Source organism: Phyllostomus hastatus, unplaced genomic scaffold (genome assembly GCF_019186645.2).
Source record: "Phyllostomus hastatus isolate PE091 unplaced genomic scaffold, TTU_PhHast_1.1 phas_scaffold_501, whole genome shotgun sequence".
In the NCBI taxonomy this organism is placed as follows: domain Eukaryota; kingdom Metazoa; phylum Chordata; class Mammalia; order Chiroptera; family Phyllostomidae; genus Phyllostomus; species Phyllostomus hastatus.
In genome coordinates, this window is record NW_025334033.1 from 64736578 (window position 1) to 64764129 (window position 27552).

Sequence of the window (27552 nt, forward strand, 5' to 3'; positions counted from 1 at the left end):
ACCATGTCACTGGATTCCATTTTCATCTTTTTAAGACGAACGTGTATTTGTTATTGAATCACTGAATTAAACAAGTCAGGTTGTAAACTTACTTAGGCTGGAGAGGCATCGTGGAGACATTCCGAGATCGGGCCCATGAAGAGCAACTTCAGGGGTGTCTCTGCCTCTGACAAAATACGTTCAGCTTCGTGCTGTTTTGAAGTGATGTGTCTTGGTTCTACAAGCTTTTAGAAGAAACAATTTCCGTCACTGAGGGGAATACAAGGGAGGATGCTTAAAAGTTCCCGTATCTGCCCTGTGGTTTCTGGCTAAGTGACGGAGCGGAGCCCTCTGTGGGGGGCCATGCGTGGGATGAAGGACCTCATCTCTTTTCATGTCAGTGCGTCTCTCTGGAGGGGCTTCCTGTTCCTCCTCTCTTGCCCTTGACCGCCTGGGCCCTCTGGGTGTTCTCTGAGGACAGCGTGGTGTGTCACCTGCTCTCTGGCAGCTTCTTTTGGGCCAGAGAACCGAGCCAGGAGTCCCAGAGAGCCGTTCCCCTTGCCGATGGGGCGGGTCAGGCTGGGACCTGCTCACAGTACGGACAGATCCTGCATCTGAGGCAGGCAGTGGCTTCCTCTACGGCGGGTACCATGACGGCCATCCGAAGGCTGTCGGGTGGCTTTCTTTAACCTGGGAACGGAAAAGCAAGCACCATTTGGAAGGAGGAACGCCCCCGGTGAGCCACCGTAAAGGACACCGGCCCCACTGGTGAGAGGAGAGTCGGTTTCTCACGCCGGGATTCACCTGTTGACCTTTTACCCCCCAGGACAGCGCTGGGGTATTTCCTCTGCCTCTGGAACGAATAACTTAGTAGATAGATGAGTTCACAGAGAGGGAGCTGGTCAGTCCTTGTCACAGCCTATAGACAGGCTGTGCCCTTGGGGTTTACCAAATGCCCCGTTGGTGAGAGTCCCCTTAAGGGACGGTGAAACCCCTGCCCGAGGAACGTGGGGTCACCCGAGTTCTAAACGTCCCAAGGCAGTGACGGGCCCCAATCTGTCCTTTAATTCTCGGAGTTTCTTCCTGGGGGCCGGGTCGTGGGGGGCCTCCGAGCCCGCGAGAGCGGCTGTCCAGCCTCGACTCCCGTGGGTTTTACTCACACACGAAGGCAGGCGGCCTTCCGTGTTCAAGTGCACATTTTTTCAAGACGAAGATGCATGGAGGCCGTAAGGAATTTGCAAACTAGAAGAAATACGTGCATTCTTCAGAATCTGCACCGTGGAGGACCAGGGCCTGGTTCTCCTGCGCTGTGGGCCGAGGCTGTGCCTCGTGTCGGTGCGGGTCTGCCGACAGCGTTGCTTTCGCTCACGACGTCTTTTCGTCTGCCCGTCTGCTGCGGCTACTTGCTGCGGCAAGGTGTTCTTGTAAGTGTTCTCAAGGTGGATTACAGCAGAGTTTTCGTAAGAGAGGGCTAACCCATTATCAGCCCCTACAAAGGCTACATAAGCTCAACTCCCAGAGAACGCCCTCAGCTCCTATTACATGTCAAGAGTAGGTAGACATTCTGCTGATTTGCATGTGGCACTCCCGCTGCGTGGGATATACCTGCATGTTCAAGTGTGAGCCATCGTGTGGGTGAAAGGTCTCCTCTTAAAGATAGGCTGCCCGTGGGCTGGAGGACAAAGAGCCGGCAGGGGGGCTGCTGTTATTTTTAATTCACAGTTAACCGTGGACGTGGGGGTCTGAATATTAGTTGAGTTACTAACAATCCCATCCCTCTTTGGGATGAGAGGTGGAGATACTATTTTGAGTCTCCTTTTGATACTGAATAATGGATACTGCGTTTCTTCTGTATTCTTTTGTGTCTGTGCGGGAGTGCCAGTTTCTCTCTGAAAGGACAGAATTCTTGTGTGGCAGTCGCCCTGCCCCTCCCTGGTTGTAGTTATGTCTTTGTCTTGTGAGCAATTCTGGAAAGTTTTAATGGGGCCTTTTGGTTTGCGGTCGGCAGCTATATAACATGGAGACAGAAAAGTTGACTTAGTTGTACATGTTATGTTAAAATACACTGGATTGAAATGCATTGATGACAAATAAACAGTAGGTGGTTTTAGGCCTATGCATTTTTAGACCCTTTTTTTAAATAAATTTTTAGGGATTCTTTTTTTTTTTTAAAGATTCTATTTATTTTTAGAGAGGGAAGGGAAGGGGAAAGAGAGAGAGAGAGAGAGAAACATCAATGTGCGCTTGCTGGGGGTCATGGCCTGCAACCCAGGCTTGTACCCTGACTGGGAATCGAACCTGCGACACTTTGGTTCGCAGCCCAAGCTCAATCCACTGAGCTATGCCAGCCAGGGCTTAGACCTTTTCTTGAACACCCCAGACTCTCCGCAGCACTCCCATAATGGTTAGGGTGACGTTTGATTCATTTTGACAGAATTCTAAGGGTTATCGCAGGTCAGACGTGTGAATTTGGCCTCGTATCTTGGCATGACATGGCTGACAACCTCCTTGCGTTGTGTTTCTCCTCCCACTTGGCCACAGATGCTAGGTTAGAGAGGCCTGTGCTGGTGGGAGACAGAGACGTTGGACATTTTGCTTCTTTGCAAACTTTATCCCACCCTCAAGGGCGCAGCCCGGCTGGGTCAGCGTGCTGCCGGGCAAGGGCGTTAGCCCGCCTGGGAGCGCTCCCCTGCGCACACACTTCCATGCGGTTCTGCCTTGCCCTTGGCCTCTCTCAGCCGTGCGGTCTCTTGCTTCTGTTTTAAAGAAATTAATTAAAATGGTGGCGTCCTGACAGAGGTGTTGGAACTTAGTTATAAGTAGTTTGTCTTAGATGGCAGGCACAGATAGCTCTTGCAAATCCATTTTGTGGGGAAATCTATCTGCCAGGGTGTTGGGAGTTCCTTCTTTTCACCATGTACCTCTATCAGATTTGTTTTTCCTTATAGGTTTTGGCCGAAGTTATAGGCTTTACTTTTTTTTTTTAAGTCCTGATTTTTTTACCTTTCCTTGTATTAGAAATAAGCCCCAGCTAGAAGAGCAGACATAAGCATTCCTGAATACAACAATGGAAAATTTTAGGTATTCCCTGGGTGTTACAAGCTGGCACTTCCTTTGCCAGATTTGGAGTTAACCGCCAAATAGATGCTTCAGCCTTCTGTAACTGTACAGGAAGCGAGCGGAGACCGTGGACTGTGAACGTGGAGATGTGTGTCCACCCCTCCTTGTGGCTTCCAGAGACAGCTCTGCTTGCTGTGCTGTCCCTGCTGTTCGGTCACCTGTCCTGAAGCACCGTTCTCGGAGGAACACACGTGAAGGCCAACGAGGTGTCTAAGGGCTTCTTGACCTCGGAAGGCCTCTGGCTTATAGCTCCCCCTTTGTTAGCCAAAACCCAATGACAACGCTTTGACTCTGACCCCTGATTCTCCTCGTCAGCTCCCTCGAGGTTTTCTCTACCACCCTAGGGCGTGTTGCTTCTCCCAATCTGACAGGATCCGAGCCTGCCTGGCGGAACTCCGAACTTTCCTGTGCTCTTCCAGTGTGAGAGCGAAATGCATTAGAGGGAAGAGCTGTCCGAGCTCTGAACTCTGCACAGCGGCAGCTTTGGATCCCCAAGTGCCCGGTCCACCGGGCAGGGCCAGGGGAGGGGAATCAACCAGGAGATAATGGCTCATAGCAAGCCCTACAGACTGACCTTCTGCCCTGAAACCATAGCGTGGGGTGTTGCAGTAAGCGGGAAACCTCTGTGAGGATCTGTAAAGAAGGAGATTACATTGTAATCTGGCAAATCCACCCTCATGGTGATCTCAAGTCATAACGGACCAGTTGACTCACTTCACAAACTCTGGCCCAGCCCCTCGGAGGGGTTGGGCCTGAAGCTAGCGCTGGGGTGAGATGCACGGAGTCTGTGCTCGCGAGGAGCGCCTGGCAGGTGAAGAAATAGACTCTCGGGCCGTCGCAGGCCAATGTCATGACCGTGGCAGTGGAGTGTGTGCGAGGTCCTGGGGTGACACAGAGCAGGAGAGCGGTCATTGTCACACAGAGGGTGGGCGCGAGTGAAGTGGGGGAAAGAAGGCCAGGCACGGAGGGGCCTTGGAGGGGGAGAAACAGCTAGAACACTCCCTGAGGGTGAGGGTGCTCCTGCTTTCCTTCTAAATGTACGCTACAAGGATAGACGTGTGGGGAAACCTGTGAACACTTAGTAGCTGTCGACAAGCGCCGAGGAGCAAACAGAATAACCTCAGAATTAATCTGACAGCGCTGGCATCTCTTCTTGCCTGCTTGACCGAAGTCACGCCCCCAGCGCCCTTTAGCTGTCAGGGTGAAGGGAGGGTCTGCGTGCTCCTCTCGGGACTGTGACCCTGGGTTTCTGGGGGTGGGGGGGTCCGCTGTCGTGATGATCCGGGGCCACAGACCAAGGCAGGTTGTCACGGAAGTGCCCACGAATGAATTTAAGCCAAGTTAATAAAATTGCAAGCTACTTATTACTGTGCCCGTGCTCTGAAAAATAATTATCCTCTCGACTTCTTATTAGTTTATTTGTGCGGATGCCGGAACCAAACTGGCGGAGTCGACGATCCTGAGCAAGCAGATGATCGCCTCTGTCCCCGGAGTAAGTCCTGGCTGAGCTCACGGTCCACGTTTTGTTTGTTTTCTCTTTCCCTCGTGTAGCAAGGAGGAATTTCTGGGCTCTGTCCCGTTCACTCTGATAGAACAAACACTGTGAAATTGAAAACGCATTAGCGTCTTTTCAATGAGAGTGCTAGTGAGAATTTAAAATAATCCCAGCCCTTGGACACTTCTAATTCCAGGAAACAGGAGTAAAATCGAAGCAGTGAATTAAGGACAGGGGAAAAAATGACTGGAAGTAAAGAGCAGATTTGTCTGGGACTCGATCAACTTCGGGGTGATCGTGGGGAGGAGGGGGTGCGAGGAGGTGAAAGGGGTATGGGGGGAGAAATGGTAATGGAAAAAAAAGAATAGACTTAATTAAAGTTCCATTTTTCCCAGAATCAATTTTTTATATTGGCTCCGTTTGACCAATTTGATGTAACTACTTCCAGAAAGAAATAAGCATTGTAATGCCTTGTTTTCCTTTATAATATTTCCTCTGAAGATGGAAGAGTTTCTGTGGCTATCTGCTAGTGAACTATTTAGTAAAATGTGTTAAGATGATCATTGATAGGTTTGAAGGTGAAAAACCACAATTATTGACAGCAAGTTTACTGCAACAAACTCAGAAACTTTAGAGATATTGTTAATTTCAAACAATTATTTAAATTTTCAGGAGAAAAAAATTAATAAAGAAAGAAGATCACGTATAAATTTCTCTGCCTCAAAATGAGAACTCTGTCATTAGATGTTTTGATCTATTCATTATCCTAATTTGCTTATTTCCTTATTGTTGGAAATTTATATATTTTCCAGTTTTTTATCTTCACCTTTATTTTGAATTACATCCCTGGGATTAATTCCTTAGATAAAATTCCTGAAAGAGTAGGAATATCTTAATGGTACCTATTCTCATATTGTTTTCCAAAAAGGTTTTATTAATTTACATTTATTTAAAAATTTTTTAAAGATTTTATTTATTTATTTTTAGAGAGAGTGGAAGGGAGGGAGAAAGAGAGGGAGAGAAACATCAATGTGTGGTTGCCTCTCACACGCCCCCTACTGGGGACCTAGCCCTCAACCCAGGCATGTACCCTGATTGGGAATCGAACTGCAGACCCTTTGGTTCTGAAGCTGGCACTCAATCCACTGAGCCACACCAGCCAGGGCAACTTTACACTGATAAGTACACCAATTTTATCCACAACACTACATATTTTTTAAAACTACTATTTATTTATTTTTTGGCTTGTTGAACATTTATGAGAGAGGAAAAATAATCATTAAACACAGAGAAAGTTTTATTGCTAACATATTAATGTATTTTCTTTCTCTTTTTTTCCTGTGTATTTGTTTAAACCTAGTTGAAACCATAATACAGGTGCCACTCAGGTTCATGTATCATAAGCATTCTCCCCGAAGTTTAGTGGCTGCAGAGCATCCCCGCGTGTCAGCGTGCCACAGCAGAGTGGTTAAGCGTGGAGGGGCTAGGTTCACAGTGGCAGGAACTCGGGTCATGGTGATTTTTCTTTTTATTAATTTGTACTTCCCAAGTTTTCCACGTTGCACGTTACCTTTGTCATTTAAGCAGTGTAACTTCAAAATCAAACATAAGTTTTGAGGGAGAATTGGATACAATTCACTTCAATTCGTGTTTGGGGGTTAGAGTAAGTTTTCAACATCTTTATCGTCAGCTTTCCTATTGAAATGAACAGAGGCCTTCTGGGTAACACCTGTAAGGTTATGCCGATGGTTTGCAGAGTAGAAAAGGGGGCAGGGACTGGAATTTGCACTCTCTGTTTTGTAAGTGAAGATGGCTCGCTGAGGTTATCCCGACTATGAAGTGCATTTTCAGGCTTTTCTTAGATGGGGCTGCTGCCTCCTGAGCAAAGGCAGCTGGAGAATAGTACAGTCTTTGCTCTCATTTTTTTTTTTGCAGTTTAAACTTACAGGACAAATATTAAAAAATACTGTTAGTAATCATTTTCTGTGACATTTGCCTACTTGAAATGGTACAGAATATTGCCTGTGAAAGAAACAAATCCCCTTCAAGACACGCAAGAACAGAGCGTACGCTTCTGTTCGCACGACATGTGAAAGGTCAGAGAAAATGGAATAAATTGGGGGGAAATCCTTTCTTGCATTAAAGGATTAATATTCCAAAAGCAGGAACACAATAACCTTTTATGATTCCCTCGCTTGATTTAAATGAGAAGAGGAGAAGCTCAGAACTTACGGAATGCTTGGAAAACACTCTGACAGGACCGCCAGCGACCTTAGTCCCCTGTTTGTCCGCCTGTCAGCGGCCTGACAGGCGTGACATTCTGGGAGGGAGAGAAGGTGATATAGTTCAGTGCGGTGCCGGCCGCCATGAATATGGGAAAGCGATTTCTGACTGGGGGAGCTGGTTAAGTGTATAATGTTCCGATTTTCCTAAAGGAAGCTGAGACAGGCCTTCGCCTGGCATTCAGACGGCTTCAAAGACGGCCTGCTTTTGATCCACATCAAACCCAGCCTGACGCGCGGGGCTCTCTCATGCCGCTTTGATGAGCAGCGGCCTGGCCGCTCACTTTCCTGCCTTTTGCTTACGATCCGACACTCCCTCCATCGCCCCGAGAGCACAGGCTTGTGCCATTGAATCACCTGAAACACAGGATGCTGTCTTTTCCTTTAAAACCTCCCGCACGTGCTACCAGTGTCTGGGGGATGACGACCGTTTTGCTTGTTTATTTATCTCCTACAAGGAGACCAGTAGTGCCTCTGTCTCCTTAACAGTGTACCTACCACGTATGACTGACGTTGTAAGTGACTCGACTTGAATACAAAAATTTCCGACACTTCTGGCAAATGCAATACTTGTTTACATACTTTTTTTTAACGGAGAAAGTCAAGATTCTGGCGGTGGAATTTGGTGTCACATATTTTATGTGTGTCTAAGACTCCATAGAGTGATAAAGTGTCACTGTGGTTTAAGTGTGACTCATGTCACAAAGGTTGATACTAATGGCTCTATGTAGGTTAAACCTTCCTATACCTACTGCTTGAAAAACAACTGAACAAAAGCCAGTTAAATCACCCCATGGAGAAAAGCATGTCACCCCTGTCTGCCATAGGCTGCCGCTTTGCTCTCCACCACAAACCTCTGATCAATGTCTGTCCCAGCTCTGGGCAGACGAGCACAGACTGTGTGCTGAGTTTAATGGAGTGAGTCAGAATCCCAGAAAATGAAACAACTCATTAGCAAACAGCGGGAAGTCAGAGCAAGACCGTCAGGGCAGTCGGGGCAGAGACGAAGGTCGCGTGTGACGCGGGGCGCCCACCCAGCCATGTCCTTGTGTTTCAGTGCGGGACGGCGGCCATGGAGTGTGTGCGGCAGTCCATCGGCGAGGTGCTGGACTTCATGGCTGACATGCACACGCTGACCAAGTTGAAGGTGAGAGCGCGTCCACGGGCCCGTCCCGGGGGCTAGCAGAACAGAGACGGGTTTCGAGGGTTCGGCAGACCAGACAGGGACAGACTGTTCCCTGGACGAGCCTGCGTCTGGGACATCTGGGGTGTCTGGGGTGTCTAGGGTGTCTAGGGTGTCTGGGGCGTCCGGAGAACTGAGCTGTGCCTCGGCAAAGGGGGGAAGGACATTTATTTACACGGCACCGGCCATGGGTGTCGCTTTGCATTTGCCATTTATTCAGTCCTTCCCATGGCCCTACTGAGGTCTTATCCCCATTTTACAAACGTGGAAGCTGAGGCCTGAGGCGGTGCAGTAATGTGTTCAAGGTCACCCTGCTGGTAAGTGGTGGAGTCAGGCTTGACCTGAGACTGGGGTGGCTCCCCCAGCAGCAGCGGTTCCGCAGAGCCTCAGTGTCCTCGCCCGCAGAGCAAGTCTGATCATACGTACCTTTGCTGACGGTTACAAGGTCTGATGTGCAGCAGTGCATGTGAAGAGACTTTTGGAAATTGTAACGCGTTATGCAGACGTAAGCTGTTTATGGTGTTTATCTGCATGGAAGCTATCTTCGAGAGAATAATTAAAAGCAAGCGAATAGAACACACTTTAACTTGCAAATGGGCAGAATCCCAGTGCGTTTGTGGAGTTTGCTGATCGTTTTGCAGGGTGGAAGGGATTGCTGATGCAAGTCAACTTCCCTGCCACCAGTCCACTGAGAGACTGATGGTCTGAGAGGTTTGGGGGAGGCCCCGGACAGAGGGCAGGGGAGAGCCTCAGCCCAGCCCAGCGAGCAGCCAGAGTGCCATCTGGCTCGAGGTGGCTCCTTTCTGGCAAACAGGATGTAGCCAGGCCAGAAATTCCCCCGCTAGAATCACGGCCCCTTCAGCGCCCAGATCTGCACCAGACTCCGCTCAGAGGAGCTAAGCATTTCTCGGGACAGCAATAGGTTTGCTCAAGTCCCAATGGAAAGTAGAATCAAAACTTAAAACTTAAAATGGCGATTTCTCACACCATCCAAACCCAGTCAGTTCCCAGGAAGTTCCCCTCGCACTTGACTGTGCACGGGTTACTCACTGCTGAATCTGGTTGCCTATACCCAAATGACTTTAATGTACAAAGAAGAGAGAATAATTGTTACCTATACATTTTAGCTTGTTTTATGTAGCCACTTTCAAAATGAAGACAAAAATAAAAAGACAAATCCCTGATGATCAAAAGGTTGGGGACTACAGACACCACCCACCTCTCTGACTTTACATAGCATTAGCGAACACGTGAGAAAGGTGACATGGCAGATGGCCTCTCTGTGGCCGTGAGACTAATTAACCAGGGTCTTGACTCCCAGTTCAGTCCTCTTTCCACTCGCCAAGCCACACCGAGCAAAGAACATTTTTAAAAAATTTATTTATTTATTTTTAGAGAGGGAAGGGAGGGAGAAAGAGAGAGAAACATTAATGTGCAGTTGCTGGGGGCCATGGCCTGCAACCCAGGCATGTGCTCTGACTGGGAATCGAACCTGCAATGCTTTGGTTTGCAGCCCGCGCTCAATCCACTGAGCTACGCCAGCCAGAGCTACAAAGAACTTTTTAAAAAATAATTCAACAAATTTGTATTGAGCACCCACAATGTACCTGGTGTTGTTCTAAGCATTTAGGATGCAATGATGAACAAAAACGAATACAGTAGCTGCCCTCATTTAACTGATAGTCTGGCAGTGGAGGGCAACTGTAATGAAAATTTTATACAGACCAAAGTAAAACTGTGACTCTCACAATTGCTCTGAAGAAGGGGTAGACAGAGGCATGAGCGCTTCTGATAGGCTGATAGGACCTAGCCAGGGAGGAGGCTTCCCGGAAGAAGTGACACTTGAGCTGAAGGCCACACAATGAATAGCAGTGACTTAGGTGCAGAGACACAGGTGCAGTAGTTGAGGCCGCAAGAGCCCCGTGAGCAAAGGCCCGTAGTGGGAGGGAACCGCTGCGGCACGACCATGGGAAGGTGGATGAGATGCAGGGCCCTGCCGCAGTTAGGTCATCGCAGGCCTCCAAGGTTGCACAGCGGAGTTTCGTTTCCTTTACCCTAAGGACAGTGGGAAGCTACCGAAGTTTCGTATGTTGGGAGGGGTGGCAGAAGGTGCAGAAATGACCACCTGATCATTTTAATGAGCGGGCTGAAATATCCCCAAGTAGTCTGCCAAAGTCACAAAACCCCGTTTGGTTTTGCAGAACCACATGAAGACGTGTTCCCAGCCTCTGCATGAAGATACCTTTGGTGGACACCTCAAAGTGGGGCTGGCGCAGATCGCAGCCATGGAGATCTCCCGGGGCAACCACAGAGATAACAAAGCTGTGATTCGCTATCTGCCTTGGCTCTATCATCCCCCTTCGGCGATGCAGCAAGGGTAAGGCCCGTCGCATTCCAGCAGTGAGGGCCAACAAGGCAGGAAGCTCCCTGCGCTTCCTGGGGCTCAGCCAGAGCAAACGACTGTGCTGAAGATTTGTGGGAGTGGGATGTGATTGGTCGGGAGGATGGGAACCAAGGCCCGTCCCCATCCTTACTTGCCGACCTGGCAGCATTTCTGCGCCTGAGCACCTCGTGACGTGCTGCCAGTAAAACAAACCTTCCCTCATACAAAAACCTCGGTCATCCTGAGGGATGCTGAAAACGTGGAGCTTTACCACTTTAACTCTTAGTTTCAACTCACAGAATAAAGCCACAGGCATTTATTGAGCACTTACATAGCTCCCGTCTTCCACGAGCTTAGACTGCAGCTGGGACAGGTTCCGTGGCAGAGATGAAATGGAGTGCAGGGAGCCGTGAGCCCCTGATCCTGCCTCCACGGGAGGCTTGGGACGGAGGTAGTTCATTTGGAACTCGGAGCAGGGGCGAGCCTGCCACTTTGCGGGGTTAGCTTCCTGGCTGGGGGACAGGCTTAGAGTGGGGCGTGAGGAGGGCAGGGGGAGAAGAGTACTGGGGAGCAGGGAGACGGGTGGCTGTGTGTTGTGTCTTCTCCTCTGTTCCCTTCCCTCTGGCGGGGACGTCAGACTTCCTCATGAGAGGGAAGGAAAGAGATTCAAAAGGCAAGGTCGTCAGAAAGGTAGCCGGGTCTGTGGGAGAACGGCATGTAATCCTGTGTCACCGAAGCCTGCTCTTTGCTCAGGAAGCTTAGATCCAGGATTAGAGTCAGATTTATCATTTTGTTGGCACTGTGTCCCCTTGGTGTTTTACTGTGCCTAGTTGCCTATAAGACCACACTTCCCATCCTGCCCATCAGTAAGCATTTGTTGAGCCCCCAGCGAAAACAGAGCGTAAAATCATCTTTAACTTCCTTCCTCTCTGATAGACCTAAAGAATTCATCGAGTGTGTCTCCCACATCCGGCTGCTGTCCTGGCTGCTTCTGGGGTCCCTCACTCACAATGCAGTGTGTCCAAACGCCTCTTCTCCCTGCCTGCCCATACCTCTGGATGCAGGCTCCCACATTGCAGACCACCTTATTGTTATCCTGATTGGATTTCCAGAGCAATCAAAGGTAAGAAGCGATTTCGGCAAGACTGAGACCATATGCATCGAAATTGCTCATGGAAACCCTTATCAGCCAATTACGTGTTTTTTTGTTTTTTGTTTTTTTGAGAAGAAAATGCATCTTATCACTGGCCCTCCTGTGGATATTAGGAAAGCAGCTTGGTGCTAATGCCTTATTTAAAGTTGTTTAAATTCTCAGACTCCCTTTCCTTCCCCCTAAATTGTTTTTCGCTTCACTTTTAGGAAGATAAATTACAGAGGCAAGCAAGAGTTAGCTTCCTAGGCATTTCTGTCTCAAAATAATGAAGAGGAATAAGAGGCTAGAAATAGGATAAAAATTCTGGGATCAGTTTTTAGAACCAGATGTGGAGGGGAGAAAAATTTATGCTCTACCTACCGGTGATACTTCACGCGCTGCCTTTGCAACTCAAAGCTCCGGCGGTGTGTGAAGATACAAAATGAAAATAAGGAGGCCAGCTGGGGAGTCACGAAAATACCCGTTAGAATCACCTGTGGAGAGGAGCTTTGTAAACTGTAGAGACGGATGACGTGCTTCAGGGAATGAAGTAAACCCAAGGCAGCCATCCGTTGTGAGCCAGTACCAGCAAACTGGACACATTGGTATTCAGCAGCTCTGAGAAGCCAAGGCCCCTTCGCGGAGCTCAGGCAGATTCTGGGAGGACATGGGGGGTTTGGGCCAGGACAGGGGGGTTTGATGGCTGACTCGGGTAAAATAGAGCACCCCCTCCCCCCGCATGAAGTTTACAGGAGAAATGAGGCCGTCAGTTTCTAGTACGTTCAACCCAGATCTGTGTTGGATTCTTAACAACAGTACTTTGTACTTTTGTGACTTTGAAAAAGTGAACCTCACTGAGCTCTGGTTTTTGTTCTGTAGAATAGATGAGGGGATGGTTTGAGAATTAGGGAGGTGATCTGTGAAGAGCGTGCCTCGGACACGCTTTTAGTGCAGTGCCCCGGACATTGTGGGAGCTCCCTTCGTCAGTCCTTCCCACCAGCAGGAAGACTGTCTTTGCTGCTGCTGCTGCTGCTGCTGCTGCTGCTGCTGCTGCTGCTGCTGCTGCCAGTAGTGTGATTATTGGGCGCAGGGCAGTGTGTTCATGTATAGCCTCATGTACTCCTGACTACACCTCTTGGCGGAAGGCACTATTATCCCCATGTTGTAAATGGGGAAATACCCTACAATGGTAGAATGACATTCTTCCTAATCTAGTTAAGGAATGAGAAGGTCAGTTTCATTAAAGGGCCAGGGGGTGGGTAGATGTGCTCTACCAACTAAGGTGTCTCCCCTTTGAAAAAAGACGCTCTGTTCTCCAAGCACATTCCCACCTACTGACCGAGTGGAGAGCTGCTTGGGTTGCGGTGGTGAATCGGGAGTCGCACCCCTGAGCTGACTCCCTCCGCCTCTGGCCGCTGGAGTCGGCTGTGCTTCAGCTACGCTGAGCCGCATGGGGAGGGCTCCGCGGAGCGGCCCAGCCCCCCAGAAGGTAACGGCTCTTCCTTTTGTTCCCCCTCAGACCTCCGTGCTGCACATGTGTTCCCTCTTCCATGCGTTTATCTTTGCTCAGCTCTGGACCGTGTACTGCGAACAAAGCGCCGTCGCCACCAGCGTCCAGAGTCAGAGCGAGTTCAGCTTCACGGCGATCCTGACGGCGCTGGAGTTCTGGAGCAGGGTGACCCCCAGCATCCTCCAGCTCATGGCCCACAACAAAGTGGTGAGTGCGCGGATGAGGGAGTTTTCCCTCCCGGGCGGGCTCTCCACACGCGTAGGCCACGCCCAGCCCTCCCACTGTCTGTCTTCAAGGTCTCAGATGGAACGTCACAGAAATGCATTGGTGAACCTTTACATTGTAAACTGGAGGTTCTGCTCGCATGAGAATTTTGATGAAAAGCAAAGCAAGCAAGTCAATCAAGCAGAAACAATTTTTGTCCCCTCTGTCCTTTGTGCCAAAGGAAATGGATATGAACCTTCTACCTTTAGGAGCTGTTTTTGGTGCTGCAATTTCCTGGAGTTAGGAGGGAGATCCGTATTAGTTTTGGAAAAAAAACCTAGCCAGTTAGGCCAGCATTCTGTGGAGTTTTAAGAGCAGATCAACCATGTGTGCTCATTGCACGCGGGGCTCAGAACCGGAGAAGAGCCTCACCTTCTCCGGGTACCTGAGAGGACCCAGCTTTCCAACCCGGTTTTCTTTCAATGGAGACGGCTGCACCGCCGGTGAGGGGCTCCTCCGGGCCTCACTGGAGACACCTGGGATGTGGTTGGCCCGAGCGCGCATGCCCGGACTCATCCACGTGGGGTCAGGGTTGGAGGGTGTAGCAAAGGAATGTACAAGGGAGTCCTTCAGTTCAGTTCACTGCGTTGGAACAGGATTCTGAGCTGGGAGAGCAGCCGATTTCACGCCTGCAAGGGGCAAGGAAGGGATGGAAGAACACTGCGATCGTGACCCCAGTCCTGAGCACACTCAGAGACTCACTGCTGCACCACCAGCAAAAGGCGCTCCAGAGGTTGGAGAGGGGAGTCCATGTTTCCTTCAGTGAAGCACTTCCTTTGTTTAGAGGAGCCGGTGTCCTGGGGCAGTTCTGCCTGGGGAGAGATGTTTTAGTCCAATTTAAAGGACATTTGTATGAAAATCTCAGGGCGCACAAACAGCTCTGACTCATGGCGGAGACGATCACGTCTGTTGGATCGTAGGGTCTGGGGCTGAAGAAGAACAGGGAGCTGAAACCATTCTGTCATTTTACAGACGATGAAACGGAGACCTCTGACTTAAGCTAGAGATTGATTCAGCGTTTCCTTCCACGGTCATTCACTTTCTGATGCCATTAATACTGCTCTTTCAAAGCGCTTTTGATGCTTAAATGTTACAGACGAATTTTGGATAAATGGTGTTATAAGTGAATTTGAATTAATTTTATCCTGAAAAGTCCCTCCAACCAAGTAAGCCAGTCTGATAAAAGTCCCCCTGGAGTGTTTAAAGTCCCGCCTTAGAATTTTCGACAAGGGACAGCACTGCTCGCGTGCCTTTGAACTGACGTGAGCAAAGCCGCCTTTTCCACGGAGACCAGAGACTCAAAGACAGAGATGCAGTCAATGAGACAGCCACTCCAGATCATGGCCTGGAGACAGGATCAAGTCTGGGAACAGGGCCGAAGCCCCAAGTTCTGCGGCTGGAAATGAAGGAAGCAGGAGCCACGGATCCTGTGTTGTGAATCAGTCGAGGGCAGATTAGCGAGGTCAATACTGGAGTTTCCTGGGCAGCCCCAAGGGAGAGGCGGGAGGCAGGGCAATCGGAAAAGGTCTCTCGCTTTGAAAGGTCAGCCTTGGATGGAAGCCGCCGAGGCCAATAAACGGCAGCCCCTACGGTCCCCTCTGGTCACTGTGCAGGCAGAGCTCCCCGGCCCGGGTGCGGGTTCTCTGTGGCTGCAGCTGGTCCGCAAGGTTTCTGTGTGATGGTTATGGGCAGTGGACTTGACTTCATGTTTCTTCTTTCAGATGGTAGAGATGGTGTGTCTCCATGTGATTAGCTTAATGGAGGCATTGCAAGAATGCAATTCAACCATTTTTGTCAAGGTAGGAAAAATCTCATGATTTTTATAGACCGTTTCTTGCTGCTAAAAACAAATGTGGATTTATTAGAATGTATCTCCTGAAGAGGAAAACAAAAGTGATTTCATTTGAACACTCAGCGCTGGGGCTGGAGGATTCCGGCTCATAGAACAACCTTTTATGAAACAGTTATGGTTTTATTTTTTTTCTCTTGCTTCACCACTCTGACCAGCTCTGACTGGGCTGTGTCGGACCATGATTGCCTGCAACACAAGCAGCCGGTCTGAACGCTGATCTGAAAACGACCCTGTAGTAATATGAACTGGTTGGAGGTGCCTCACCTCACCTGTCGCCAACATACCCAGAAAACCAAAGAAAATAGCCTGTGATTGTTTGACTTGTTAGCTGGTACTTTTCTCTAAGATAAATTAATTTAGTTCCTACTGTTACTGTTCTGAACCATTGAACAGTGTATGAAAGTAATCTAAGCATTTGTCATCTCTCCAGGAGCACAGCAAACATAATATTGGGGTAAAAAAGTAAGAGTAAAGGAGAACTTGGTGTCTCGCTTTTTTTTTTTAAGATTTTAAAGAGAAGGAGAAAGAGAAGGACAGGCACATCAATGTGTGATTGCCTCTCACACCCCCCATACTGGAGGACCTGGCCTGCAACCCAGGCATGTGCCCTGACTGGGAATCGAACCCAGGACCTTTTGGTTTGCAGGCCAGCACACAATCCACTGACCCACACCAGCCAGGGCTCACTTTATCTTTTTATTTCCCCTTTTTCCTTTCTTTCCTATCATTACACCACTCAGTCTCACTGATTCTTCGTGTTTCCTCTTCTTGTAGGACTTTCTTCTTTACCTCTGACTTCCATATTCCCTTACCCTGGACACCTTACCCCCTGCACACCCACCCACCCCCCGCCCTCCCAGAGTGCATCAGTTTGGAATCTTAAAACTTTCTCTTTTACTCCTTGGCCAACTCCCTTCTTTGTCCCTTATTCTCTCTTTTTCTTCTTTTGGATAGAACTTTTAATGATTAGATTTGGATATAATTTGCTCTCTTTTTTCCTGTTTTCCTAAGTAGGAAGCTGAAATCATTACCTGGAGAACCATTAATCGGAGAACGTCTTTTTGTCAGTCATCAGCGTCCAGTGCTCTCAACTTCCTAACACTGTCGGGGCTGCACTCCTCCGCATTCTGACATGTTCTCGTTCCCATTCAGTCCAAAATACTTTCTAATTCCCCTTAGGGTTTCATTTTTGACTCATGGGTTATTGAGAAGTGTGTTTTTCAGTTATCTGATTAGATAGATGTCTTAGTTGTTATTGTTGTAATGGTTGATCTTGAGTTTACTATATGCATTTTATACTTATCACAATCTACATTCAAGTAATATACTGCATTGCGCTGTGTATAATGCACTCCCGTGTACACTTGCACCCACATTTTTGGCCCAAACTTTCAGGAAAAAAACCTTTTGTTTAAAATTTAAAAATTTAATTATTTAATTATTTATATTTAGACACTTGTTTTTCGTATTATAAAGGAATTTTAGCATTTATTTTGAACATATGATGGGTACAAGAAATTTTATGTAACAAATAATTATAAACCCAAGAACAGATACAAGGTATTTCAGGTACTACCCCTGTATAATGTGCAGTCTTATTTTCCCCTCAAAAATTGGGTGAAAAAAGTGCGCATTATACACAGCAAAATACGGTACTACTTCAGGGAGAGTATGCGCATACTTTCACTCCCCACCTTCTGGCTTTGCGATATTATTGCCATGTGCTTTACTTTTACATGTTTTACACACCAAACCGTACATTGTTATGGAACTCAAACAGTCGTCTCCTAAAGAGACTGGCATTTTTTAAAACACCGATTTACACGTGTTGTTACTGCCGTGTTTCCACGTGCTAGGTCAGCGTTCTTCACTCCCCGTGCAGAGCCGAACTCCCGGCCTCCGTCCGCCCGGACGACCTCCTTTACTGGTTCTTGTGCAGGTTTCCTGGCGATGAATTGACTCCTCAGGCTTCCCTTCGCCCTCCTTTTGGAAGACATTTTTGCTGGGCATTGAATTCTACGTTTGCATTTTTTCCTCCTCCTTTAAAGATGTTGCTTCTCCACTGTCCTTCTTCCTTACATTGTTTCTGACAAGAAATCTGTATTATTCTTATCTTTTTTCCCCTCTGTCTGTAGTATGGTTTTTTCCCCCCTCTGGCTGCTTTTAAGATTTTTCTCTTCACCATTGTTGTTAAACCATTTGATGATGAAACACCTCAGCATATTTTTATTTATGTTTCTTGCACTTGGGTTTGTGGAGCTTCTTAAATCTGTGAATTTACAGTTTTCATTATATTTAGAATAATATCAGCCGTGTTTCTTTAACTATTTTCTTCTATGTCTCTACTCAACATACTCAGTATTTCCTTTACCTTTTTGACTGTATTGAGTATAGTTATAACTGTTTTACTGTTTTTGTCTACAAATTATTATGTGTCATTTTGGGGTCTTTTGTAATTACTGGACTTTTCTTACTATGGGTCACATTTTTTTCCTGCTTCTTTGCATGCCTGGTAATTTTTTATTGAATTCTTGACATTCTGAATTTGACTTTCTTGGGTGATGGGTATTTTTGCATTCTTATAAATGTTCTTGAACTATGTTCTGTGACATGGTTAAATTACTTAGAGGCAGTTTTATCCTTTTGAGACTTGTGTTAAGCTTTGTTAGGCCAGATCAGAGCAGCCTGTTGTCTGGGGTTCGTATTTCTTCACCCCCGAGGTGACATCCCAAGCACACTGCGTCATGTTCTGTTACTGACAAGATTTTCCACCCTCACTACTGGAAACACGAACTATTGCTGGTCCGTCCCATGTGATCGGCAGGGATTTCTCCCTCCAGTAACTTTGGGTGTTTTTTTCCTCCAGCATTGGGTACTGTGGCACTGGTCAGTATTCAGCAGAAGACTCAGGGGAACCTCTGATGGATCCCCAGGGTCCCCCTCTCTCTGTGTGCAGCTGTCCCCTCCCCAGCACTCTGCTCCACACACTCTTGCCACAGTGGCCTCCCATGACACCTGCTCCATCTCCTTGACTCAGGCGGACTGCCAGCTCTGGCTGGGCTCCTCCTCCCCCTGCAGCTGCCCGAAAACCCTCCCTAGACGGGGAGCTGGGCTGATGTGGGCCCCCCCCCACGTTTGTTTCCTCTCCCTCAGTCACCCCTGCCCGGCATTGCTGATGTTCAGCGTCCGAAAACCATTGTTTCACACACTCCACCCAGAGTTGCGTTTGTTTTGGGCAGAAGGGTAGATCTGGCCTTTGGTCGGCTGTCTTTTCTGAAAGGGCGCGTTCCACAGCTGACTTTTATTTTGAGGGCCAGCGTGTTCCACAGCTGACTTTTATTTTGAGGGCCAGCAAACGCGTGCAGCACAATGCATACATCGGACCAAGCAGGTGTCTTCATTGTATCCTGTAGCATACATCAGGGTCAGAGAAGAGAGATTACTTTTGTTTTGGTGAAAAAAACAACCTCTTTTTTTCAACTGCCCTTTAGTTTTTCAGATATTGTTTCTGGAACCGAAAAAAAAAACCCCCAACCAACTTCATTATAACATTACAGAGCCTAAAATAAATCACATCTGATTCTCACCGATAGCTTTATCGGTGCCACTATGCAAAGGGAACCGAAACGAATAATGTTATTCAATAAGGCAAACTAGCATTCCTGAAATAGGGCGACTGCTGGATTATATAACGCTCCCAATAATAATGAGTTTTAACCTGAAGCCTTTAGTCATGTGATTTGTAAGTCACAAACCTGAAGGTCCCTCGTAGGTACGTTTTAGTAACTTATGGTCGCATGTTACATCAACGGGGAAATAGTGAAAACCCTTCTAAAACCAACCTCCCCGTTCCCCTTGGTTGCCCCCTACAGGACCGCGGTGGGAGAGGCGTCCGCCAGGGCCTGAGCGCTGAGTGCTCCTGGCCCCTACCCTCCCTGGTCCCAGTTCAGGCACTTTCCAGACATGAAGAAGCATGTGTACCTACTTCCACATCCAATAGGTCAAGAGTTAATTACAGTCTGCAGACATTCAGCCCCACTGGGTTTGTTTCTCGCTGGGCAGACATCGGGGAGGAAGCGGTTAGACTGGTTTATATTTCCCAGCGCGGGTCGTCCGGGAGCATGGCCTCCTCTGGCACCGACCTTCGTGACCCTGCAGTTTGCTGCGAGTGTTGGCGGCAGGGGGAGGTTGGGGGAGGGTGCCATTTTCTGAGACTTTGAATTTTAGTCCACTTATGTCCTTTGGGACACACCGCACTCCATTTCCAAACACAATATTTATGTTGGAAACTAAATAGTAACTGGCTGCAACCTAAACACTGTGTTGGGGAGTAAACATGGCTGGAAGTCAAGGTAGCAAGTCGTACACATCATAGAACGTTGAAAGCAGAACCATAGTTGGCTTCAGCTTTGGGAACCAAAGCAGAGAGAAAAAATGTAATTTATCGTCGCCTTGCCAGGTTTATTATTATTATTTGAATGATGACTTAAATGAGACTGGCAGTCTCTGGCCCTCACTAGTGAAGAGAAAGGTCATTTATACATCATCGCCCATCCCAAAATCTCCCTTCCTGGCTCTCATTTCATTCAGTGGGTCGCTGCCCCCGACTTTGCCGAGGCTGGAAACCTCAGCTTGCTCCTTGCGTTTTTCCTCACCCCAAAGAGCACAGCATGCTCGGACCCCACAGTTGTCTCTGCCTGCGGGCAGCGTCCTTCTCACCCCTGACACCATCCCTGTCTCGCTTGGTCCTGCCGCCCACCTCCTGCCCCTGCCCCCCTGGCCCCTGCTCCGCAGGCTGCCGCCACGGCCATCTTTCCGGAGCACCGTCTGCTCGTGGCGAGGGGCCTCCTTCTTCAGAAGCTGGGTTGAGTTTGGAATAAAATCCGGTCTCTCGTGTGGCTCCCAGAGCAGCCGTGTGGATGACGAGAGTCCTCACCTCTGCTCTTCCGACGGTCTCTCCCGGCCCCTCCCGGGAACCACGTCTTCGCCGTCACCCGAAGCCCCAGCGCCCACCCCTCTGGGGAGCTCCCGCCTCTGCCTCTGCTTCCCGGGGAGCTCTTGTCTGACTGGGCTGGTGCTGCTGCAACGGAGGATGACAAATTGGGTGGCTTCAGTGACATAAACTTCTTGTCTCGCAGTCCTGGAGGCCACAAAGTATGAGGTCAAGGCATCGGCAGGGCTGTCCCTTCTGAGGGGGAGGGAGGACCCCCTCCAGGCCCCACCCAAGCTCCTGGCGGTCCGCTGGGATCTTTGGCTTCCATGGCTCGTAGATGCCTGCCTTCATCCCATGTGGCGTTCTCCTGAGTGCGTGTCTCTGTCCTCGTGTCCCCCTTTTATAGGGACACCAGTCCTGTTGGGTCAGGGCCCACCCTACTGTAGAGTGACCTCATCTTAACTAATTCCATCCCCAGCCACCCCATTTCCAGATGAGGCCACACCGTAGGCTGCGTGGGTGAGGGTTACAGCATCTGTTTGAGGGGCACAGTTCGATCCGTGGGAAGCAGCATTGGGCGAATGATAAGGTGCATACCAACATATTAAAGATCTGGGCAGTACTAAAGTAAAGAAACTAGCATTCCCAGACTCGTCGGACCCTAGTCCTCCCGCCCCCCCCCCCCCATTTAAACCCCAGCCGACTTGACTTCTGTAAGAACGCACTTGCAGAAACGCTATGTTCTGTCCCCAAGAGAGCAAAGCAGACAGGAGAGCCCGGGCCGGAGGCATCAGGTGGGGCCCCTGCACCCTCCCAGGCAGGGAGTCCACACAGGGTGGGGGGGTCAAGGCAGCGTCAGGGGCCACAGAGGTCCCAGGCCCCCTGGCCCCTGTGCTGTGAAAGTCTTCCCCTCCCCCCAACCCCCCCCCCCAACGCCCCGCCGCCGCCTTGAGTGCCTGCCCTGCCTAAACCCCGGGCCGACTCACTCCTCTCGGTCTCCCCTTCCACATCACAGCCAGGCTTGTCTGCTGCCGCCACTGAACCGTCTCGGCCTCTTCCCAGTGACATTTTCCCGGTGGCGCCAGACAGAGTGGCTGCGCTCCTCCGAGGCTCGGGCCTGAAGCCCCGTGGAGGAAATTCTATTTCAAGAAAGCGAGGATTTAATTAAATAAATACCCATTTAATTTCCCATGCTTGGTAGCTTTCAAGAGACAATCAGTCGTGGACGCTAAAGTGTGTGTTTCAGGCACTCAGGGGCACTTATTACGAACCTCCAAATGCCACCAGCTCAGCAGGGTTGGGCCACAGAAAGACAATGCTTTTCTGACAACAGGGAACTCTGCAGCAGGGGCCTGCATCCTTTTGTGACCTCAAAGGGATTCAGGGCGTCCCTTGAGTCATCGAAGCTTAACCTGGGAGGAGGGAGAACGGTGATAACGAGGTTTCTTGTGTTTCTCCACACAGCTGATACCTATGTGGCTGCCGATGATCCAGTCAAATATCAAGGTAAGTCGCTCCAGCGGACAAGGCTCAGTTCCCTCCGGAGAACGTCATAACATTCGTAGGGCCCGTGCGTGTTCCACGCACAGTGGAGAAAGGTGGGCTCTGCCCGCTCCTGGTCTCGGGGGGCCGGCAGTGCGGCAGACCCTGTGGGCCAGGTCAGAGGCCCGCGGCCGAGGTGGCAGCAGCAGCAGCAGCAGCAGACACTGTCGATGAGGGTGAAGGGTGTGTGTGGGGGTGGTGGGGGGCGGGGAGTGGGATCCCAGAGTCCCACGAGGCTCCCGTACGGACTAGAATGCAGGCGGAAAAGCTGCTCTGCCTTCGGAGGGCACGGCCGGTGCCGTTTCCTGGTCGCTGACATTGACCTTTTGTGATGGGAAGGATGCTATGCAGAAAGGACAGCCTTGAAGGGAGGGCGTTTCCGTAGGAGGAGAGCGGGGGCCAGAAGGCAGAGGAACCAGGACAGCGCCCCCAGCGGCAGGGGAAGACCCTGACGGCACGTGTTTCCCACGGCCCGGCTCCGCCTGGAGTGATGCGTTGTCACTGCAGGGACCAACGCGCCCCCTGACCAGGAAGCATAGTTACCGGGGCTGAACACGAAGACGACAGAGCTAGCTGCGTGTGCCACCCAGCACTGAGCCCTGTCACGGCCCTGGGAGCAGGGGGCGGGGGGGTGGGGGGGGGGAAGGTGGAAGCCTTCTTGCTGGATCTCTTCCCGGAGTTGGGGAGCGACACTAGTGGCAGGGAGGGGGGTGACGCTAAGGTGCCCAGACAGCAAGCTGTCGACAACGACTGCAGGCTCTGAGTCCTAGTCACAGTGTCGGTCCTGTGTGTGACCCCTGGTGGATGAAGCTCATCCCAGGGCTGCTTTTCACTGTGGAAAGTGCTTGTGTTTCCACCTCGAGGCCTTCCAGGTTGTTCCCCCCCCCCCCCGCCCCATGCCTGGTGATGATGATCCGTGGCCATTGGACCTTGGATGGGCTGCTAAGAGAAGGCCAATAGGCCTTGATGAAAAGCTAGGAAAAATAAGGAAAACTTGCAACCTAGCTTCTTCATGTGCATTAACATGAGAACAGACAGATGGTCATCATGACAGAAATGAAGTGAGCACCCACTGTGTGCCACGTTCTGTTCCGAACTCTCTATTAACTCACTTATCCTTACAAAAACCCCACGAAATGAGTGAGGTGCTTCCTCACTTTGCTCGTGAGAAAATCCAAACACAGGCTGAAAAAGTCTGTTCCCCAAATAGTCCACGGAGGAGCCGGGATTAGACTACCAGGAAGCCTGGTAGTCTAGCATGGCCCTTTCACCACCACAGCCCGCTCGTGGGGTGAGCAGCTCCTGGGGGCACGTTGGGTGTCCGCGTTCAGTTCCTGGTGCAGCGCATGATTCTGGAGAGGAATAGTGTGATCTGGATGGCTTTGGGCCAGGCCGACTCTAGAACATGGCACCTGCCCTGGCCCCCTGTGCTGGGCGCGGCCAAGTTCAAGCGCCGGCCTCCTTCAAGCCCGACAGCCCTGGAGCCACGTGGAAGTTCTGCCTGCCAAAGTCCAGGCTTGGCGATCCCCGAGCGAGCGGACGGTGAACTTGAGGAAGAAGGAAACTAAACCAAGAACCGTCTTGTCCTCTCTCCACAGCACTTATCCGCCGGACTGCAGCTTCGCCTCCAGGCCATTCAGAACAACGTGAACCACCGCAGCCTGCGGACGCTGCCCGGCTCGGCCCCGAGCAGCGCCGGCCTGGCCGCCCTGCGCAAGTGGCTGCACTGCACCCAGTTCAAAATGGCCCAGGTGGAGATCCAGTCCTCGGAGGCGGCCTCCCAGTTCTACCCTCTCTGAGCGGACTCCTCGGCTCTCAGCGTCAACACTCTGGTTTAGCAATAATGGGTTTAAAAAACAAAACAAAACACTTCGATCCAAGCAGGTTGGGGAACATACTGGTACTGTACACTCTCTTTCTAGTTTAGTACACAACGTGGGAAGGCCGGGGAGGGCCGCCGACGAAGCTTTCTTGCTACACATATTTCTGATGACTCCTTGGGCTATCTGATTAAGTGTTTCCTTACCTTATTTTTTAAAAACCAAATCATTTTTCTTTAACTAACTTCTATTTTTTTTAAGAAAAAAAAATAGACTGGTGGGTACTCACAGAAAAGTTGTATAAGTCCCCCTGTTGCTATTTTTGATGATAGAGAATAAATAGGGTTTTTGAAACCTTTGTAGTGTTTTTTCTTAAAATCCACTCTTGGCAATGCAATAAAAAAAAACAACAACAACAAAAAACCGTCACCGTAAGCCAGTGACACTTGACTGGAGCTTTTTGTCATTACCCTGGGCAAAGTGGCAGCTTGCAAGGACCATTACAAAGTGCACTTAGAAATTAGGTGGTTAATCTGTGCCAATGGTTTTCTTTGTTTTATAATATCATTTTCCAAAAACCCGTCCAGGATGTGTTAATCATTTTTAAAACTAGTTTTTCAACTCATCAGTTCTGGGCTGTACTTTCTTGTAAAGCTTTCTGATAACCACTTTAGTTTTGTGACTAATAAATTCTATTCTTTTGTTAACACTTGTATACAATTCAATTTGAAACTGTAGACTGCATACTGGACCGGACGATTCCCCACACTGGCGCAGAGCACCCGGAGCTGAGTTCTCTAAGGCGGGATTTTAATAGTGTGAGAACACTGAGACTCGTCAGCACTGACACGTAGCCTCTGACCGGCCTCCCCACATGATATTTCTTTCTCTTCTCTGTCCCTGTAACGCACTGACTCAAAGAAGACGTACTCTCCATTTGAGCTGTATACTGACATGCTATTAAATGCATTTTTTTTATGATCTTTGTGAGCCTGGGGTTTTTTAAAATCAGTGTATAGAGCTAGAGTGTAGTTCCTGATAACCATTTCTTCTAAATTTTTAAATCCTCTGACTTCCCTTAACACCAAAGTGCCATCATTACGAGGACAGGGCTTCGTTTCCAGGCCATTTGGGGAGAGAAGTGCACGCTTGGTGGAAGCCTGTTCTCCCGGAAGGACGTTTAGGGCATCAGACAATTCCTTTTTTTTTTTTTTCCATGTTGGTTAATCAGAGGCTTCTCTGCTCTTCGGGGAAGTCTGATACCTTCATGTTTCTTAGGGGAAGACAAATCCTTAAAGGTTTGGGTGTTTCACGAGTTCTAGAAGGACAAGGCAGATCTCCATTCTTGCGAAAACTTGCGGGGAACCAAGAAGCCTCTATAATAAGAGCCTAGAAATGATTGTTCTTCTTACTTCCTAACAAACTCCTCTGAAAGGCCTTCCCACAGTCAGAACTCTCTGTCCAGTTGTGCTTGATTATGCTTCTGTGAACATTTTCTCTTGTATTGTAGAAACTTACACATATATTTATCTCAAGTGTAAACTGTGACAGCTTCCAGGATATGCCCCGTCGGTGTATCCTGGGGTTTGGCGTGTAGTATGTGTTTAGTTAATGTCTGTTGCATCGGATGGATTTGATGAAGCAACAGGTCTCTCGAGCTACCCATGGGGCTCTCCAGGGCTGCCTTGTGACATTCTCCTTTGGTGCAGGGACCCTTAGGGGGCATTACAGAAACAGGTGGTGGAGGAGGCCCTGGCTGCTTTCCCGGTGAGGGGTCTAATGGACTCCCCACTCCAGGCTGGGTGGGAGGCCTGGTTCTTCGCTAGTCCTCACCCGCCCTGCTGCAGCCGCCAGCAGCCCCAGCGTGGCCCCATCCTACCGGTAGGCAAGGTCCCAAGTCATCCACAGCTTGTTCCCCAACCCCACCTTCTTCCCCTAGTTCTTTGGATGGGCTTCTGCTTCTGTTTCCCTTTGTCTTTGCACCCCCACCCCGAGGGCTGGAGGTGAGCGCTTCCCTTAGCCCCCTTGCCCGGGCCCCCGTCTAATGCTCCCTGCTGTCCGGCCCTGTGCTGGACCGCAGTGACCACCTGGGGTGGGGTTCCACCCCGCCAGGTCTCGCTCCCTGCTTCTGAAAACCGCACCCCATTTTCCTGCCGACCTGACCCAAGTGGTTGTTCCCTCGGGGACGCTGCCACTTTGTGGGCTGACGAAGACCAGCTAGGTTCCCTGGCCTGTGCTGTCCCCCACTTTACCCCCGGTTCCCTGTATCCTCATCTTCTTTGTCACCTCATTGTGTCAGTCTCTCCAGCAAGTGGGGCTCAGGCACTTGGCAGAGAAAAGTCAGGAAAAGAGGGGACAGGTAGACGTTGAGTAGGACTGGCCCCAAGAAGTCGGAGGGACCCTCCACCTAGGTCAGGGGTCGGCTTACTGCAGCCCACAGGCAGCCACGCCCACCACCCGGGTCTGTAAAGTGATACTGGAACACAGCCCAACCCGCCACCTCCATGTCGCGTGTGGCTGCATTCGTGCTGCCACGGCAGGGTTGAACACGTGTGACAGAGGTTGTATGGCCCCAAAAGCCTAAAACATTTACCATCTGGCCCTTTCCGGGGCAAGTCGGCTGACCCCTGACCTGGCTAATGGCCCCCGAGGAGCCCTGAGTCGAACCTTTGCGTGGATATGTTGTTCCTATTGCCTTAGGGTGTTTTGCAATTTCATTATGAGTGTTTCCTCATCAGTAAAATGGGGAGGATGACACATTCTACCTCTTGCGGTTGTTGAGATGAGGAAATAAAAGAATGCAAGGAAAGAGCTTCGTGCACTGCCTGCCACATGTAGGCACTTGATAAAAGTCATCGCTGTCAGAGCGCGGAGAAATGAAGCTACTTGCCCAAGGTCACACGGCCAGTCAGAGGCAGAGCTGGAACGTGACTGCAGGCTGGCTGACCCCAGGGCGGTGCCCTTAGCCACTGCCCATCCGACGCCCACCCCCAGGGACAGCCCGACAGCAGTGAGGGCAGAGAGATCCAGCAAACCGTACCTGATCCAGATTGGCCGGTACTAAGTATCGGCTTGGAGAAGGGCTAGGGAATAGACTCGGTTTCCCTTCCCTTGTGGAATCCTACTGGCTTCAGCATGTGAACAGAACACTCTGAGATGCCCAAGGGTAGAATGAGCCCCAGAGTCTGCGAATGCTTAGATTCCCTCCTGGTTCACAGTGGGCGTGCCTCTTACCAGTGGGGTGACCTTGGACAAGCTATGAAACTCTCTGGACCTCTTTTTCCCTTACCTGTAAAACGGAGCCGTCTGCCCATCCCGAGGCCGGCGGAGAGCTCCAGCGGGAGAGGACTGTGGTGGTGCTCGGGAGACTGCTGGGATGCACGGACCTCCGGGGGCAAGGCCGCCGCCGCCGCCGCCACAGGAAGCCCGCACGAGGGGCCAGCCCACAGCTGCAGGCCCACCTGGTTTCCCCTTCAGCCCGCCTCCCAGAAGCACGTCCTGCAGGACACGTGGGAGCCAGGCATGGGCCCGAGCCCAGGGTGTCCGGTCTCCACGGCTGTATCGTCGCTTTGCAAAAGCCTGTCGTTCTGCCTGACGTCACGGTGCTTTCGGCAAACCTCTTCCCAGGGAGTCTCCTCTGGGGCCCAGTGGTTGCAGAGCGTCACCCCCATTTCCAGACTGAGATTGGATTGGATCTGAGAAGAAGGAGTCTTATCCACCAAGACTCGTTCAAGAGCTTGGACTGAAAGGCTTCTGACATTAATTGGACAATACAAATCATTTACTATAACTCTTTAGTAGAATTAATTTGCAAATATGTACATTGGGCAGGCTGAGTGTTTCGACAGTAATGGTCTCAGGAAGAAGGAAGGGCAAGGTTGGCACTCAGTGCGATAGTACCGAACCGTGTTTTCCAATGTCGAGCCCTTTGGGAGCCGGCCGAGGTGTTGCTGGTAAGAGGCTGGCCAGTTCCTTCTACCGACAGCGGCAGCCAGCTCTTGTGAACGGTATTCAGGAGAAACCACAAGAGCCGTCATTAATTGAGCATCTGCGGGGT

At 50.0% G+C, this 27552-nt stretch overlaps 1 protein-coding gene across 1 annotated transcript in view; it reads left to right on the forward strand.

Moving 5' to 3' along the window:
- The window catches only part of UNC79 (unc-79 homolog, NALCN channel complex subunit), a 205465-nt gene extending 180993 nt beyond the window's left edge, over positions 1-24472 (forward strand). The window contains exons 45-52 of the mRNA XM_045823781.1: positions 4514-4591; positions 7934-8023; positions 10261-10436; positions 11379-11565; positions 13094-13291; positions 15070-15147; positions 21598-21639; positions 23274-24472. Of these exons, the coding sequence (XP_045679737.1) occupies positions 4514-4591; positions 7934-8023; positions 10261-10436; positions 11379-11565; positions 13094-13291; positions 15070-15147; positions 21598-21639; positions 23274-23474 (1050 nt within the window). The 3' untranslated portion in view covers positions 23475-24472. The remainder of the gene's footprint in view (positions 1-4513; positions 4592-7933; positions 8024-10260; positions 10437-11378; positions 11566-13093; positions 13292-15069; positions 15148-21597; positions 21640-23273) is intronic.
- Positions 24473-27552: the final 3080 nt, after the last annotated feature.